At 40.9% G+C, this 17,928-nt stretch overlaps 3 protein-coding genes across 5 annotated transcripts; all 3 read right to left on the bottom strand.

Moving 5' to 3' along the window:
- Positions 1 to 3,998: 3,998 nt before the first annotated feature.
- Positions 3,999 to 7,207, bottom strand: tnfsf13b (TNF superfamily member 13b). Of its 3 annotated transcripts, none has more exons than XM_084083795.1 (6): positions 6,758 to 7,207; positions 6,492 to 6,606; positions 6,107 to 6,163; positions 5,651 to 5,775; positions 5,155 to 5,305; positions 3,999 to 4,919 (listed from the first exon to the last, which is right to left on the bottom strand). In XM_084083795.1, the coding sequence occupies exons 1-6, from the start codon at positions 6,971 to 6,973 to the stop codon at positions 4,807 to 4,809; spliced, it is 777 nt and encodes a 258-aa protein (XP_083939921.1). In that variant the 5' UTR covers positions 6,974 to 7,207; the 3' UTR covers positions 3,999 to 4,806. The 3 variants fall into 3 exon arrangements, with proteins under 3 accessions (XP_083939921.1, XP_083939923.1, XP_083939922.1); XM_084083797.1 differs by having other exon boundaries at positions 5,651 to 5,751; XM_084083796.1 differs by having other exon boundaries at positions 6,492 to 6,603.
- Positions 7,208 to 7,453: 246 nt separating this feature from the next.
- On the bottom strand, positions 7,454 to 12,535 carry LOC311065241 (protein ABHD13). Its single transcript, XM_084085471.1, has 2 exons — positions 12,364 to 12,535; positions 7,454 to 11,055 (listed from the first exon to the last, which is right to left on the bottom strand). The coding sequence occupies exon 2, from the start codon at positions 11,016 to 11,018 to the stop codon at positions 9,963 to 9,965; it is 1,056 nt and encodes a 351-aa protein (XP_083941597.1). The 5' UTR covers positions 11,019 to 11,055; positions 12,364 to 12,535; the 3' UTR covers positions 7,454 to 9,962.
- Positions 12,536 to 12,866: 331 nt separating this feature from the next.
- LOC311064583 (protein ABHD13-like) lies at positions 12,867 to 15,667 on the bottom strand. The gene is made up of 2 exons (XM_084084449.1): positions 15,543 to 15,667; positions 12,867 to 14,670 (listed from the first exon to the last, which is right to left on the bottom strand). The coding sequence occupies exons 1-2, from the start codon at positions 15,551 to 15,553 to the stop codon at positions 13,755 to 13,757; spliced, it is 927 nt and encodes a 308-aa protein (XP_083940575.1). The 5' UTR covers positions 15,554 to 15,667; the 3' UTR covers positions 12,867 to 13,754.
- Positions 15,668 to 17,928: the final 2,261 nt, after the last annotated feature.

Here is a 17,928-nt window from a genome sequence, read left to right as displayed (position 1 = left end):
ATTGCAACTAGACTAGAGGTGGTTCTGCCTAAGGTAATTCATCCTGATCAAACAGGATTCATGAAGAACAGACAGGGGTCGGATAACGTTCGCCGTCTATTTCATATTGTGGACTTGGCTCAAAGGAATAGGGAGGCCATCTTGGTAGCGTCACTCGATGCTGAGAAGGCGTTCGATCGAATTGAGCCTAGCTTCCTGTTTCATACGCTCGAAAAAATGAATTTTGGGGAAAAAATCTCAAATTGTATTAAAACTTTTTTTAAAGCTCCTAAGGCCCAAATTCTCACCAACGGTATCCTGTCTGATCCCTTCCTGCTTACAAGGGGGGTGAGACAGGGTTGCTGTGTCTCCCCCTTGCTGTTTTCCGTCGCCATTGAGCCTTTTGCCGTTGCAATTAGAACTAATAACGCCATTTCAGGCGTTAAAATTGGTACAGTTGAACATAAAATATCTTTATATGCTGACGATGTTTTGATCTACTTATCCGATCCGGCTGATTCGATTCCTCCTCTTTTTCATTGTCTACAGGAGTACAGTGCAGCTTCTGGATACAAAATAAACTTGACCAAGAGTGAGGTTCTACCTTTAAACGTGCAGGACTTGGATGTTAGGGCTCTTATTGCGCCATTGAAAGTTTGTCCTCATGGTTTTAAATACTTGGGTATTAATATCAGAAAAAGCCACGACAAGGTACTTAAAGACAATTACTCAAGTCTCCTGGAGAGAGTCAAATTGGACACTCAGAGGTGGATTGACTTACCATTATCTCTAATCGGTAGGGTGCATACTGTCAAGATGAACATTCTGCCCAAGTTTATTTATCTATTCCAGTGTATCCCAATATGTGTTCCTAAGAAGTTCTTTAGCGAGCTCAACAAAACCGTCTCTGCCTTTTTATGGCGGAATAAAATTCCACGTGTAAAATTGAGTAGTCTACAGGCCCCCTATGATAGGGGAGGTCTTAATCTTCCTAATTTCAGGTGTTATTTCTTGGCCTCTCAATTTCGACCTCTATGGATATGGTTACATGCAGAGAATAGTGAGGTCAGATGGCTATCTTTAGAACAGAAGGAATTGGGCTCCACTCCTCTGAAGACGGTTCCTTTTTTGGGCTCGAGGAAGAACCTCTCTGTAATAACAAAGAATCCTATGGTGTTGTGCTCATTTGATGCTTGGCATGAATCGCACAAACTATTGGGATTAGACATTTCGTATATGAGAAGGACTCCGTTATGGGACAATCCTAACATCCCTCGCCCCATTGCTGATGGTATTTTAAGGAGTTGGTTCGACAAGGGGATCAGGACTGTCGGGGACTTGTATAGTAATAACGTATTTTCAAGCTTTCAGCAATTATCTTCTAAGTATAACTTGCCAAATCATAATCTTTTCAAATATCTCCAAATCAGGCACTGGGTCAGAGGAAACTGTATAGATTTCCCGGCTATCCCTAATAAATCACCCCTGGAGGATCATATGTTCAGCACGTTTATCTCCTCCACCAAGGGCTTAATCTCTTCCATATACAATATATTAAATAGGAATCTTTTGGTCTATAATAAATTATCCCTTAAACGCAAATGGGAAGCTGATTTGGAATGTACGTATGATGATGCTGATTGGCGTAACGTCTTAGAAAGAGCTCAGATAGTCCTGGTCTCTACGAAGCATAGACAAATGCAATTCAATATATTTCACAGGACTTATTTCACTCCTCTAAGGTTACATAAGATTGATGGAAATATTTCTGCCATGTGCCAGAGGTGCAAGATAAATGAGGGTGATTTGACTCATATGCTGTGGAACTGTTCATATTTGGTTGACTTTTGGAAGTTCATTATAACCACTGTTTCGGATGTCATAGAGTCGGAGATACCGTTTGACCCCAGGATCTGGATATTGGGTGATGTCAGTTTAATTCGTGTAAACATTCACAAAAAATATTTTGTTTCACTTGCCAGCACGGCTGGAAAAAAAGTTATCCTTGTCAATTGGAAATCTGAAAATTCTCCATCTCAAAAGCATTGGTTGAATGAACTTTCCTCTTATTGTACTCCTGAGAAAATCCTGTACAATGTAAGGAGAAAACCCGAGACCTATGACAAAATTTGGGGCTCTTTTCTCGATGTTTTGCCTTCATTAACCCCTCTTGGTTGAGGTTGTAAGTTGCTGTTACTGCAAAGATTGTTGTGATGTCAATGATGTTTATTGTGCCATTCCGGGGTGGGGGGTGGGTTTGGGAGGGAGGGTTGCTTTTTCTGTCTTTTTGTTTTCTATTGTCTTTTTTCTTTTCTTGTTGTATAAAATGTAAAATGGATGGATGTACTTTGTACTCTGTCAATAAACAAATCTTTAAAAAAAAAAGAAATAAATAACCAATGGAAATAACACAAAGGCCTACATCGACTTGTAATTGTATATCCGTCATCATTTCTGAAATAAAATTGTGCCTTTAATATGGCATGGACTCATAAATAGCCTAAATATAAAATAAAGTGGTTAAGCCATCGTACCTTAACATGTTTTGCACTATTTTTGGCTGGACTATCACATTACAGTTGGTTAGTTTAGGCATAGGGTTGGTGACGGTGTGGTCGTTAATTAAAGGGTTGTCAGTAGTAGGCTACGTTTATGATGTTTTACTCAAGTAAAAGTATCAATACTGCAATGTAGAAATACTAGTCAATACTATAAGTAAAAGTCCGGAATTGAGTAAAAGTACAAAAGCATTGGTATCAAAATGTACTTAAAGTACTAAAAGTAGAGAGTCCTACTCAGTATGCAGAATGTCCCATTTCACAAGTTTTCAAATCTTTTGAAAATAGCAGATCTACAAGCTCACTGCAAACATTGTGAGCTTGTAGATCTGCTATTTTCAAATGGCCAAAATGCTGAAGTGGTTAATGTATATTTTGTAATCAAAATAAAAATCCACAAAGTAACTAGTAGCCTAACAAAAGTTTTCAAACAATAGTGGAGTAAATGTATAACGTTTGCCTCTGAGATCATGTAGTCAGACAGTAAAAGTATTGAAAATTGGAAATACTCCAGCAAAGTTTAAAAAAAAACTCAAAATTGTACTGAAGTGTACATTACTTGAGTAAATATACTTAGTTACTTTACATCACTGTTCTTTATCAATGCCGTCCGGCTACAACTACTAGCAGGGACGTGCTGGGCCCCTAATTCAGCCTGGGAATCTCAGATAGAGGCCCGTAAATTGCGCGGCCGTTGATTTTTTTACTTAATTTAGGACCTTTTTCACTTAATTTCCATTCCAGGCCTGGTTGGCCTGGAATGGAGAGGCCTTTCTGGAATTGTCCCACATTTCCCAGTGGCCAGCACGTCCCTGACTACTAGTACATTTGCGTTTACCTGTGCTGCTGTCCTCGCTCTGGGCATGCATGTACACAACACAGGATACTCCTGGCACTGATTACTTCTACTGTAGCAGCTGGTGGTGGCCACCTCTCGTCCTCTAGTGGCTGGAAATGGAACCACAGTCTCCACCCATCTTTTAGATGACGTCATCTAGACGTCATCGCAGGGTTTGTTGCTTTATTGCAGAGAATTTCAAGGTTTTCAGGAAAGAAGAAATAAAAACTGAAAATCTGCCGAAGTCATCTAGGTGACTTAGGCAATCATGAGCAAAAAAACTAAAAACATTTCTGCCTAAGTCAAAAAAGTGACTTAAATGCACTTTCTGTATAAGTCCTTTTGGAATGAAAACAAGCGTTCTGATAGGCTGAGGACATAGGCAATAAGGCACAATGAAGCATCAGTGTTAGGAAAGTAGAGTTAGGCAGAAATGTCAATTATGCCATGAGGCTAACGATACATGAGCGTTAAAATCAGTATTCAGTTATGTAACCCAATCCTTATGTCCTAATTATCCATTGACAAAATACATGAAAATTGTTTATTTGATATACATGTCACCAAGCTGGTGGAAGGAGACAACGATTGACAAATTTCACAGAATCTTATAATGTATTTTTTATTTTATTTTAGATTCACTGCTCCATATCACTGTTCCATAGCCTATCAATATTAAGTGTATAATTATGACACCACATCAAAAATAAAAATATTTCCAATAGATTTTGATTATAGGCTACACAGCTGTAATTCTTAAGAAATATTTAATTTCACATCAGCAAATTGTGCTGATCATTCAACAATAACCACACCAATCTCCCAGACTCTCACCCCCTCTTATTCATCAGTCAGAGTTCAGAGTTTGCATACCTGGACACACCACATTTTATTGACTCTGCCTTATCTGTTTGATCAAAGACAAAGACCCCATGTGTTAAGTCTTGAAGTGGCACTTAATACTGGCTATGTGGCAAACATGTCAAGACTTAAGCATAAACAAAAACATATTTGTCTGTCCATGAGGGCTCTCTCAAACGTATGCCAGTGATTATCCTGCCCGTGCCAATGGTGGTAAGGCACGCATGCCTAAGGTTGCCTACCCCTGCTCTATGGGATGTAAGAATGTTCTATTATTCAACCTGAAGATGACTGATTGCACAGCAGAGAAGATCCAACACAATGTTGCAATTTTTTAAAACATGTATTTGTGCCATTTTACTGCCATTTCCTCTTAAAACTATACCAGGCTTTGCATTGCATTTAACATGCCCTTCCCAACAGAATTAGTCACTGTGCCAACAAATTGTCAGTTATTCGTCCCGATTTCAGATGGAACCAAGCAGCATTGCATGCTTTTTCTCGCAGGCTACCAACTGTGACAGCTCATGTGTCCCCTTGTCGTCCCTGTTCCCAGGTGACCTTTTCATCTCAGGCCAGTCTGACAGCTCCTATGAAGGTGGAATCTCCATCCAGGGACACATTGGCTGTGGGACGAGGTATCAGCAGTTCAACCTGGTCCCCCACCTCCAGCTTCACAATGCCTTTGAGAAGGGCGCAAAATACATATCGGCTTGGATGGACGCTTTCCTCTGAGACACTAATGTATGAGGACAAGATTAAACAAATTCAACATTACCCTACAGCAGTGGTTCCAAAACCTTTTAGCTCGCGACCCAAAAGGGAAATTTGATGTCTCCCCGAGACCCAAACTAGTGAAAAAAGCAGATGTATATACACACACACACTGTGCAGAGTGAGAGAAAAAAACAGACTCACCCCCTGTGTAGCAGGTGTTGTAAGGGTAGACAGGGTTCATGTTCTGAATGCAGCGGAACAGGATAACATACTGAGCCTCATCGCCCACCACGTTCCTTTTCCTCCGGATAACCACATGGCCCATTGCAAAGGTGCTGTCCTTGTAGTACACCTGGACAGACACAGGACACAGCCAAGAAAAATGCCAAGGTTAAATCTGTTTTCCAAGCCAGATCCTATAATTAGGCTTTGAGTACTTTTCAAGGTATGGCCCAAACCATGAAATTAATGTTTAGTAGAGAATTATGTACAGTCAAGTGTTATATTATGAACATTAAGCAAGTAAGTAAGTAAGACATGTTCCAGCACTGAATATAACACTCCCTTATTTTATTGTATTTATTTTTGCACTAAGCCACTATCCTCAGGAATGTACCGGTACAAATCTGTCATTGGCATGTAAGCCAACAGCGCCCCCCTGTGTAAAGACCTTGAAACGACAGCAAAGTAAGCCCACCTGGCTGTAGACAAAGTAGAAACCCTCTTCTCTGACCAGCATGCTGTCACTTTCTGCATCGAGGGCAGAGCCTCTCCTTAGCCCCACCTGCCAAGGGATACCTGTGTGTGTCTCCAGGGCAAACTCTTATTAAAGACATTACATTGTGTTAAAAATCAAAACAAAAAACAAACCAATTACTTGTAGCATGGTAGTTTTGCAGACATTTGCACACACATGGTTTTGCAATGTTTTCAGTTTCCTGAGCTACATGATAAGGATGGGAAGGATGGTATTTATAATGGGTGGAAATGTACTGTATGTTAATTAACTCAAACAAGTTTTCTGAAAAACTAACTACTAACTAATTAGAAATTGTAATCACTATTGATACAAAATTATAATAAAATCACTAATAAATAACAAGTTAAATAACTAAATCACTATTTTCACAAATTTTAGCAGAGGGTACTTCACCTTTCTGGAAGGTTTGTCTCATTTTGTTTGCCAACATCTGTAGGCATGGCTGAATCACTAGGAGAAAACAGGAGAGAGAAGTTCACATGTTTGCCAAGTTCCTCTGTGGTGGTTGCATTATCCCGGAGAATCCCCCCAGTCAATGTAGTTCTCAATCTTTAATCTATCAGTTTCATGTACAAATAATGCACAATTGGCACCAATCATCGTAGCAGAGCAGCTTTCACATCACATCATCTGCCAAACAGCCTTTGATAAACAAAACCCGGATAAATGAACTACAATAAGGTTTATGACTACAGTCCAGGATTATCACCACAGTCCAATTTTTACACTCAAAACTCAAACTTTTACTGCACAAATTCATAGTTGTATTGTCTCTTGCCTGGTCTCTCTGTTCCAGAAGCAACTCTGATCACTCTCCTCAAGGGAAGGTCTGGAGATTCAGGCTGGCCTGGGGGCACTGGGTTGCCACTCCTACTTACCCGTTCCAAGGGCTGCTAGACAAAGATTGACAAACAAACAAAAATAAAAACACACCTTCAGGTACTTCATTGCATTGACAAAATAGAAACATTTATTTTATATCCATTTTTATAAACACACACAACATTCTGTTTGTGGCTAATGGTTTCTACAGTTGTAGCTCACCTGGCCTTGTTGACTGGTCCCCTGTTGCTCCTCTTTCCTGCGGCAGATGTCTGTTCTGAGCCCTTCCACCTCAGCCCTGAGGGCCAACAACTGGAAGAGACATAAGGCTGAGAGGGAAGAGGAGGTGACAGCAGCAAGGGTCAGCAGCAGCACCGGCCAGGACATACCGCCTGATCTGGGGCCGGTCGCAGTCTCCAAACCTGCAGACGCTGCCATGGCAGAGCCCAGGCCTGAATCTCCTGAGAACTCACGCTGGCAGCATGACGATCCACAGCCTCAGCCTTTGCTCAGATGTTTGCTTCTCTGTGTCGATCAGTTGTGTAAATCCTCCATTTTGACCCTAATATCTTTCTTTCACATTCACTCACTTCCTTAACTTTCGACTTTGCCCGTGTCCTGCTCTACAGTTGTGTGACTGCGCAACATGAATACAGTGCCTATCAAAGCAGTGCTTCCCCCTCCAATTTTCCGCTCAGCTAACCACTCTGCTTCCTGCTTGACCTGCCCTGCCAAATGTAAAAGATCTCATCTTGGGGTAGAGCTCCAACTATGAGGGATTATAATTTATTATTAGGCCTACATTACATTTGAAAAGAATTTAAAACAAAAAGAATGCCCAAAAACAAGCCGTACATTTGAAAGTAGTCAATTAGTCAAATTAAAAAATAAAAAGCACCAAATAAATCGATATTTAATATATTAATTTATTGCATGTTATTACTGTACAGAAAATAGAAAGTGAAAATGTGTGCTTAGAAAAGAAGAGTTGTTGATTTTGAAATAGAAAAGAAACACATCAACTCTGACATATGGAAATGACTAGAAATGCTATAAGTTCCATACAGGAAGGGATAAAAGAACAGTTTTGATGTCTGACTGCTCAGAAAGCTTCCTTACATTTTTGATAAAGCTCCAGTATGGAGTGCGATTTTCTCACCCAATCATCTGCTTCATCATGACATATTGCTCTCAAGCTCTGTCAGGGAACATACACTACACACATTTTGTCAACGCTTCAGGGGATTGGCCAATCATATTAAACATTACCACATGCCAACTTGCAAATGCAACCTGCAGTATGCAAATCACATCTCGCCGTCCCATATACTGCAGTTCTTAACGGGTAGCTTCGAATCGACTCCTCAGAAACATGTCAACATGTCAAAACATGTACCACTGCTCATTTGCACCACAAGAAGAAAACGGACTGCATTATGAGAAATAGAACCAACGACATTCAGTTCAGTTAAAATTATTTTTCTTGCTGAGACCTGAACGATCAACGACACCATTTGGCTAGGACAAGAATCCAGTATCTGATCAGAAAAGTGGTAACAATTCTGCTTTTCAGTTGGCCACACAAACGATCCACAAACTATCATGACAATGATCAGTCAAACCAATTGTCATTTCAAATACAGAGTGCAATACAAGCGCCTAAGCCAGAAGTTAATAGTAGGTAAATCACAAAGTGTGCAAGTATCGGTTTCAGCCTGTACAGCAGGTATTAACAAAAACACTGAAAACTAAGAAAATGTTTATGCATGGTGAAACACCAACAATGTGATTGATAGTATTTTACATAAAAGCTTTAAAATGCTCAAGTTGCTATAGACTGTCATCTGTGAATAAAATGAAAACGTGATTAAAGGAGCAGAAAAACAATCCTGCTGAGTGCAGACAATCTATGCATTTGTTTCTCATAAAGCACACTGGTTAATGTATACGCACACTGTACATTCATGTGGTAGCCAATTACCCATTGCCTTCACACTAAAACAGAAACTGATTTGGTCTTTGTGGTTTGCCGTTTTTGTTCAGCACAGTGTCAAATATGGCTGCTGATACTAAGCAAACCTCTGGTTAAGTCTGTCTGAATGGCTTCAATACCACTGCAGTGCAGTGCAGTGTGCTGCATTTGGAAAGTGAGAGCAGATAAGAGCGTTTAGTTCTTCCAACTCTGCTCCACTCCCAGGAAGACATGCAGAAAAGGTTAATTAGCTCATTAAAAGCCCTCCAAGCAAGTAAAGCCATTTCGCACCAGAGCACAGGGTGAGACAATAACTTAAGACTCTTTGAATTAACAATGATGACGCTGATAACAGATGATTAATCCCGTAATTGTAATGCCACAACTTGGAATCGAAATCATAACCAACCAACCACAGCACATATCTACCATGCCAGATTCAACTGGGGGTAAATCTACACAGTTACAACTCCAGCTCAAGTCATGAGTAGAGGCCAGCAGGTTGGCAAGCAGCGTTATGTCAGATGTTTCTTGGAAATATGGTATACTCACTGTTCACTCCAAGGGTAAGACTGACTGATTGGTTAGACAGACTCATTTATAATGTGTAATTCGTCATGCATGTAATGTTAATGCCTGACCGACACATTCATAAGCCATTAACTTTGTGTGGGTGAAGAAAGCCAAATGTTCCACAGCACAGGCTTATACCAATTATATAATATACCATTTTTTGCCATACAGAAATCACAAAATTGTCATGACATGGTAAGCTACTATGATCACTCAAAAGGACTGTAATCCCATCGATCCCTACTCGCCAGCCCTTACAAAAAGAAAAGAAAAAAAAGAGTGGACTCCATCAGCAGAAGGATCTTAACCTACACGGCTCAACAGTAAAGTAAATCTGAACAGAAAAGTGCACTGCATTCAGAAAACATCCGGTTCTTATTATCTGTGTCATTGATTTACAAATCACAGTGACTAACAGCCTATTACCAAAATAATCCAAAGTGTTGTTGAAATACTGTAAGACCTCATGAAGTCATCACTGGACCAGATACATTGACTGAATCTTTTTACAGTAGACCATCTTCAGTAGATTCTCATCTGGGTTTGTTGTGTCTTGCATTATGAGTGCATTTTTCATTCATAAAAAAAGGCCATGGATACATGCATTCATTGCTCATAACACAAAAGGGACTTTATGAATGCATTGATACACCCAAACCCACCTCAAAACCTCAGAAATACTCAAACAAGTAATTCTTTGTTGAACATGATACATTTACAGAAATGTAAAAAATAATAATATTACAGAAGGAAAAGAAAAAGGAATCAAAATGTACATTCTGTCCCATGCCCAGTTAGATCTGTCCACTTAATGTTACTGATGCATGTCACCCATTTAACCCATAACCTAGTCAGGAGAATTATGTTTCTATCCCCAACTTTTTAAATGATAGTAACGCTGGAAGAGGACTGGGCAGTTTCCTCACGGGCGTGGCTCTTCAGCAGGTCTTTAATGAACTGCTCCAGGGCAGCGAAGTAGCCCTGGCATTGCCAGGTGTCATTGTGAGTGCCCTCTGGGAAGATGGCCAAGCGCTTAGTCCGTGCAGGTGAAAGCTCGTACAGTTGTTTCATCATTACCGGGGGGATGAGCTGGTCCGACAGACCAGACACAAACAACGAGGGCATGCGGCACTGCGCCACCTGCCGGTAAGACAGGAATTGATTCCTGTAGCACCACAGGGGCAGAAGACGCATGGGAAGGAAGGAGAAGAGTGTGGCTGCCATATGGGGGATGCTGAGGAAGGTGTTCTCCACGACAATCGCCGCCACACGATGAGGGTTGACTGAGGCCAGGCGCACTACCACAGCTCCCCCTAGTGAGCGGCCAAATAGCACCACCTTGGTCTTGTCCAGGTCAGGGCGGGTCATGACATAGTCCAGTGTGGCCTCTGCATCCAGGTACAGCCCATCTTCACTGGGCTCGCCCTCACTCTTCCCATAGCCACGGTAGTCCACCAGCACCACATTAACTTTCAAGTTGACCAGCATCAGCAGCGCATTAGGTACTCTGTGCCCGATGTTGCCTGCGTTGCCATGGAAATAAAGAATAGTGGGCGGGGCAGAGGAGTTGGGGCTAGCTGGATTGCCAGCAGCGACCCCAGATGGTATGTCACCCCCAGTGTAGCGCAGCAGGATGAGGTTGAGTTTCACACCATCTTTGGTGCGAATGTGCACATTCTCATGCGGTATACCTGTTGGCATAGGTACATAGAGGCGAGAGGAGGAGGGTTGGTCAGGGAAGTAAAGAAGCACATCCTGGAACTTGTACAGGATTCCAGCCACAGAAGCTAGGATGAGAGCCAGGAGAAAGAAACCTCCATAGAGATGAAAGGTGAGTATGAGGGCCAGCAGGGAGATGCGACATGCACCCCAGGACCAGGAGGCTAGAGCCAGGGCACAGCGTTCCACCGCACCCCACAGCCTCCAGGGCTTCTCCATGGCTATACACCAAAGGCTGAATCACACCACACAGACGCTTTAAAAAGAGAAGACAGGGTAGGAAAAAAAAGGGACGGGCACATGAGAAATGCGGATGATTAAGAATAAGCGATGTCTTAGAAGAAAAACATGGCACCAATTTTACTTTCATATATATGAAATGAATATATATAAAAAAGCAATGCATTCCAAATTTACATTTGCAAGAGACAGCACATAAGGTCACATGGATGGATGTCTGAAAATCTTCTATGAGCGAATAACTTATAACAGTATACTTCACAAGATCACTTTGAAACTTAAATCTACAAAAAGACTTGTATGTTGGTGCAAAAATATTCAATTTGTTATGTGATCCACAACAAATAATGAAAAGTGTGCAGCATTTATAACAATCTATGTTTAACACAAATCTATTCTCATGCTATGGGGAAAACCTGCAGATCTTGACTAGGTTGTATCTTAAAACCAAAGTGTCAGTTTCAAATTTATGGCACTATATAACCTCGATTTCCTGTTTTTCAAGCTGCTACTCACAGGAAGCACTTTCCATTTACCCATGTGTTACTAGCATTTGAATGCATTCGGCTAAACATCCGGCCATTTCTTAACGTGAAATAAAGATAACATAACCATAATCAAATTTTCTGTTTTAATGGTATCGCCAATCGACAAACTGTTAAGCTAAATGATCTACCAGGCAAGTGGTCAGTAACTAATATGCATGTCCTCCTGGTCCTTACATGCAGCTAATTGCTGTAAACCAGTGGTTCTCAAAGTTGGGTCCAGGGTTTGATTGATTGAATACTTTATTAGAAGTCGGTTCTCTGGGTTCCTTTTAAGGGAATCTAAATTGGTTTCATTTGTATTCTATTCTAACATTTGGTTTCATTTGTATACTGTCAGAGTTAAGGGGAGTTCATTTTTAAGTTTGAGAACCACTGCTGTAAACAACATAATAAATGTAATCATAAATAACATTAAGTGTCTTATTGACCCCACCTAGGCGGATCTAGTTGCTACTACTAGCGTGATCTTAATCATCATCACTAGCCTGTCTGGTACAGAGAACTAGGGAGCGTCACCTTTCCTACCAATTTACGAAAGATTTGTCCACTTTCCAACATACAGTAGCTGACAAACGACAGTGGACAACCCCGTTACATTGTAGCCATCTGCTCCAGTTCTATACGTTACCAATACAATGGAAGATATCCCCGCTTAACGTTGACGTTATTACTACAGTTAGCTTACTGATATGTTAGCTACGATGCTGGCTCCAGCTAGCATTGTAGCTAGTGCCTTGCTAGCATTTCCCAGCTCAGTAACAAACCACCACACTCACCCTTTTCTCATTTTTTGTGATTCAGCTCCGTGCAAAACAAAAAAAAGAACGAACCACCGACAGCAGCTTTCATTTAGCTGTACGACGATATTTTTAAAGGTAATAATGTATGACTGACTGGGTTAGAGCGCCGGTTGAAATGTGAATGACTGTTCAGAGATAACCGGCGAGGCTAGCATTATCTTCTTCTTATAATTCATTTCTAAGAGTGTAGGCGCACCTAGGCGTAGGACTGCCTCCCACTGTTCGCTTTAAGAATTACATTCATTGCCCTACATACATGCAGAAAACCAAAAGTAAGTGTGTGTGTGTGTGTGTGTGTGTGTGTGTGTGTGTGTGTGTGTGTGTGTGTGTGTGTGTGTGTTTGTGTGCCGACTATTCTTGCTCCGACCAAACAAAGATTTTTAATCCAAAAGAGAAGATCGATCCCTAAATACAATACGACACACAACAACGACGACAAAAGTACAATAAGAACTAGTTTATTTGACAAAATAGTACTGAGGTCAAAAGTACATTATAGCAGAGTTAAGTAAGTACAATATAAGAGTGTATTTGCCAAAATAGTAGTACTTTTAAAACAAATTGGGAAAATGGTTGTTGTTGTTGTTGTGTTTGGGGGTTTAAAGTGGGTTAAATATCACTTACCAACAACAAAGCATGCAGCATGCTATGAAAAGTTTAATTCAGGTATATTGAATATATTCAAATAATTATTTATTTTACAGTAGACCACCTTCAGTAGATTCTCATGTGGGTTTGTTGTGTCTTGCATTATGAGTGCATTTTTAATGAATAAAAAAGGCCATGAACACATGCATTCATTGCGCAACACAAATAGGGCTGATGAAGGAATTGATACTCCCACCCACCTCAAAACCTAAAAAATAATCCAATAACTATTTTTTTGGTGTATAGATTATTTTTGGCAAGTGATATGGCATACCTGGCTATGACAATGACAAAAAACAAGGTGTGTCAAACTCACTGTGTAACCATGTAGATTCAGAGGTCAGACAGGTCAAACTCCATAACTAAAACATTGTGAGGTTTAAAGCATTTGCAGCTCTATGCAGTTGTGAAGGACACAGCATTTCAGCATGATTAAAGCCATGCCGTCGCCTCCTGCCAACTTTTCAGCAAGTAAACAAATTATTTATACTGTAAATATGAACAGGCATGACTATGAATTAAACATGTTTACTTTAAATGATTTTTTTTTTTTTTACTTGGCTTTGAAAGGGCTTTGAAGCAAATTCCAAACAGTGATGGTGGCAGTTAATAAAACAGAATACCATAATCAGTCACATCACTTGTTACAAGGTTCTGCAAATGCATTGTGAAAACAATGCAACAATGCAGAGACCTTAAAAAGAAAATGTACTTGAATACTATTCAATAAAAAGACTGGAATTATTTGGCACTGCAGAAGGTTTGTCAGTATCCTCGCTGGTGTGACTCCTCACCACATCTTTAATGAACATATCCAGGGCAGGAAAGTAGCCCTGGCATTCCCAGGTATTCATGTGAGTGCCCTCAGGGAAGGTGGCCAGGCGTTTATTCTGTGCAGGCGAAAGCTCATACAGTTGTTTCATCATTACTGGGGGGATGGTCCGGTCCGACAGGCCAGACACAAACAGAGAGGGCATGTGGCACTGCGCCACATGCTGGTTAGAGGGGAATTTGTTTGTGTAGAAATACTGGGGCAGAAGATGCATGGGAAGGAAGGGGACGAAAGTGGCTGCCATATGGGGGATGCTGAGGAAGGTGTTCTCCACGATAATTGCAGCCACACGGTGAGGGTTAACTGAGGCCAGGTGCACTGCCACAGCTCCCCCTAGTGAGCGGCCAAATAACACCACCTTGGTGTAGTTGAGGTCAGGGCGGGTCATGACATAGTCCAGTGTGGCCTCAGCATCCAGGTACAGTCCCTCCTCACTGGGCTTACCCTCACTCTTCCCAAAGCCACGGTAGTCCACCAGCACCACATTAGCTTTCAACTTGTCCAGCATCTGCTGTGCATTGGGCACCCTATCATAGATACTGCCTGCGTTGCCATGGAAAAAAAGGATAGTGGTCGGGGCAGAGGAGTTACCTCCTGTGTAGGGCAGCAGGATGAGGTTGAGTTTCACACCGTCTATGGTGTCAATGTACACATTCTCATGTAGTACTGGTGGCATATAGTCATCGAGGGGAAACAAGTTGTGTTGGTAAACAATCTTATCCTGGAATGTAGACAGGATTCCAGCCAAAGAGGCTGGGATGAAAGTCAGGAGAAAGAAACCTCCAACGCACAGCAGCCTGCACCTAAACCAGCAATGACAACGCTGTTATAGTAATCTGCTAGACAAGTGGCCAGTAAAAAGGTGCTAGCTGCCGCTGTGCCCTGCCCAATATGTAGCCAATTGCTATAAAACAGTGCACACGTTTTAGCTCAAGAAGAGATTAATTATCTTTCCAGGACCAAAACTTACAAAAGTATACATTATGAATTAACTACTTATTTAACAGTGAGGTGTTGTGAGCTGTACATCTGCTTTTTTCACTATTTCTTAAAAGTTTGTTTAAATGTATGTTTATTTATTTCTTCAGAGAACTTCTGAAGTTCTTTAGAACATTTTTTAATTGTTTTGTGAAAATGTCAGAAAAAATCAAATCATTTGTTATAGGTAATTTTTTTAGGAAACGTTAAAAAAGGGGATATTTACTCGCGACCCATAAAATGCACCCGTGACCCCAAAATGGGTCCCGACCCACCGTTTGGGAAAAACACTGCTCTAATCACAAATAACGGTAAATGAAGTGTCTTGACCCCACCCACGCAAATTGTGTTGCTATTGATAACATAACCTGACCTGATCTGAATCAGACTATTACAAAGAACAGGGAACATCTCGCTCAAAGTAGTTGAGTAGTCGCAGCCTCGCAGGCATTTTTGGATGAGACTGAGAACACACGCAGGGCTACAATGCCGCTGCGATGACTCGAGACTCGCAGGGCATGGACTGGAGTGATCTAGCTCTGTGCGTCAGGAGGAGTGAGCTATGCTGTGTCTATGGAATATACGCCTCCATGAAATGTATGTAGACAAATATCACATTGTAGGGCGCTAGACTAGTAGTATACTACAGTTAGCTTATTGAAATGTGCTCGCATTTCCTAGCAACAGTAACACTCACCCGTTCCTCATTTTTAGTAGACCAGCTCCCAGCAAAACACTCAAAAACAAACCAGTGAGAGAAACGCTACAGCCACTTTCGTTTTCATTTAGCTGGCTCTGAGTCTGTTTGTGGCACCCTAAAAAGTCCGGGTTGAGAGCACAACAAAAGGCAAATCCGGAAAAAGAAAGAAAAGAAAAAACTTTGTGCATCACTCGTTCGAACGTACGCTGTACAGATGGCATGCACACCAATAGGCTATTAATAGTGCAACAATACATTTCCTAATGGAATAATAACGGAATTGCTGCTCTTAGAATGACTGTTTCTCTCCACAGACTCAATCGGAACAATCACACAGTATTAAAAAATAAAGGGAAAACAGACATAAATCAAACTGATCTAAATGTTTATGACTTTAGATTCTACAGTCCTCCGAATGTCATATTATATTGAAACTTGATGGAAACTGTAACTTTTACTCTTACTGCAGTGCAGATGATATGGGCCTCAACTACAAGTAAAATAGCTCAGTCAAAATAATACTCAAGTAAGAGTAAAAAAGTACTTGCTTTTAAATGTACTTAAGTATTCAAGAGTAAATGCTTTTTAAAAATACTTAAGTACAAGTAAATTACATTTCTTATTTTTCACATCAATGAATTGCTGTAATTTTTTATATGGCTTTTTTTTTGTCAAATGAGTGCAGCATTGGTTCAAAACGAGTAAACTAAATTAATATCTTCATAGCCTAGTGGTGCAGCACAAAATAACCAAATAACCACAAAATATTAAATTTAAATATACTGTCTTGAACAAACTAAAATATGTCTAAAACCTCAGCAATTCCAATGCAACAAAATAACTCCTCATCTAAGCAGTAGCAGTGATGTTAGGTTTTTTTCAATGTAGTTAGTGGGTGTCAGGACCCAGGAGTGGTCATTTGAATGGGTCCCAGCCCAGGGACATTGTGATTCTATGAATCCTAATAAAATAAAAACTTTCCCCATTCAAGGCGCATGCATTGTTTTCAAGGCAAAAAAACAAAGCATGTCACTCTTTGCCTTTCAAGAATATCCAAGGCAAAAAGTACCGTATGTCACTGCTATGTGTTAAATACTAGGGCTAGCCCAAACTCCAGGGAAATTTATTGTTTTAAACTCTCTAAAGCAGGGGTTTTCAACTGATTGTGAACCAGGGACCACCACCCTGATTAAGAATCAACCTGGGGACCACTGTTGTGTTGGGTGAGATTAGAGCTAAGATTAGTGCTTTGCTAACACTTGCTACTGTATGCATGCATCCCATGATGCATCCCTCTGTTTCTCAACCAGTGGTCCATGGACTACACAGACACATGCAATTATATGGCTACATTTCCTAATAATGATGACTCCATCAGGCAATACGGTACACTTCCCCTTATTGAGATTCTAACTCCCTTTTCTGTGGAATTTCTTGACCTCTGACTTCCCAGAAACTGACAACATTGACATGTCATCATAGGTCACCAGGTCAATAATATGCACTGTTCCATGGAACAAGACGAAAAAAACATATTGCAACATGGTCAGGGACCACATGCAATACCTTCAGGGACCACAAGTGGTCCACGGACCACCTGTTGAAAACCCCTGCTCTATAAGGGTTCTAAAATGTTGTGCTTACCTCGACAACAAGAGTTGTCCCTAATACTACTTCAATGGACTACCTTGTTTGTGCTGTTTGCTGGATTCTTTTTTTAAACGAGGCACACACACACACGCACGCACACACGCACGCACGCACGCACACACACACACACACACACACACACACACACACACACACACACACACACACACACACACACACACACACACACACCTGTGCGCGACAGATTTCAGCGTTTTTTTTTTTTACTATTTACTCCGTTACTGTACACCTCTGGCCTACAGTTAGAACATTTCTATTCTATTGCTATAGTGTTTTGTGGTTAGTGTCCACCCTGAGACTGGGAGTTCGATCCCCGGCCGGGTCATACCAAAGACTCTAAAAATGGGACCCAATCCCTCCTTGCTTGGCACTCAGCATCAAGGGTTGGATTGGGGTAAATCCCTGAGACATACTAGCGTCATGTCCAGGGGGTGTACTTGTACAGTACATCAAGCTGCCTCACGCTAAGGAAACAGGAGATAGGCTCCTGCCCTATGGGCCTCAGGGCTCAGCAAGGTTTACTAGTGTTTTGTGCTGTAACAATATCTACCATGAAGATATATTAGCCAACATACCTTCTTATTCTTCATTTATTTGTTTATTTGGACGGGACACCATGTATTAATGAACAATACAATTAAAGTGTAAATACACAAGGATTCAGCACGAGATGCACATTTTCCACCTTTAGTCCCCAACATAAAACAAGTAA

The sequence above is a fragment of the Gymnoscopelus microlampas genome (assembly GCF_963454915.1).
Source record: "Gymnoscopelus microlampas genome assembly, chromosome: 17".
NCBI classification, from domain to species: Eukaryota; Metazoa; Chordata; class Actinopteri; order Myctophiformes; family Myctophidae; genus Gymnoscopelus; species Gymnoscopelus microlampas.
This window is presented reverse-complemented; position numbering and strand designations above follow the sequence as displayed.

Excerpts from the sequence above, each read along its gene's own strand:
- tnfsf13b (XM_084083795.1), bottom strand. The coding sequence starts at position 6,973 with ATGGCAGCGTCTGCAGGTTTGGAGACTGCGACCGGCCCCAGATCAGGC. Across the intron at positions 6,164-6,491 it reads TTCTGGAACAGAGAGACCAG|TGATTCAGCCATGCCTACAG; the intron begins GCAAGAGACAAT and ends GTTTTCTCCTAG. Across the intron at positions 5,306-5,650 it reads TCTACTTTGTCTACAGCCAG|GTGTACTACAAGGACAGCAC; the intron begins GTGGGCTTACTT and ends GTGTCTGTCCAG.
- LOC311065241 (XM_084085471.1), bottom strand. The coding sequence starts at position 11,018 with ATGGAGAAGCCCTGGAGGCTGTGGGGTGCGGTGGAACGCTGTGCCCTG.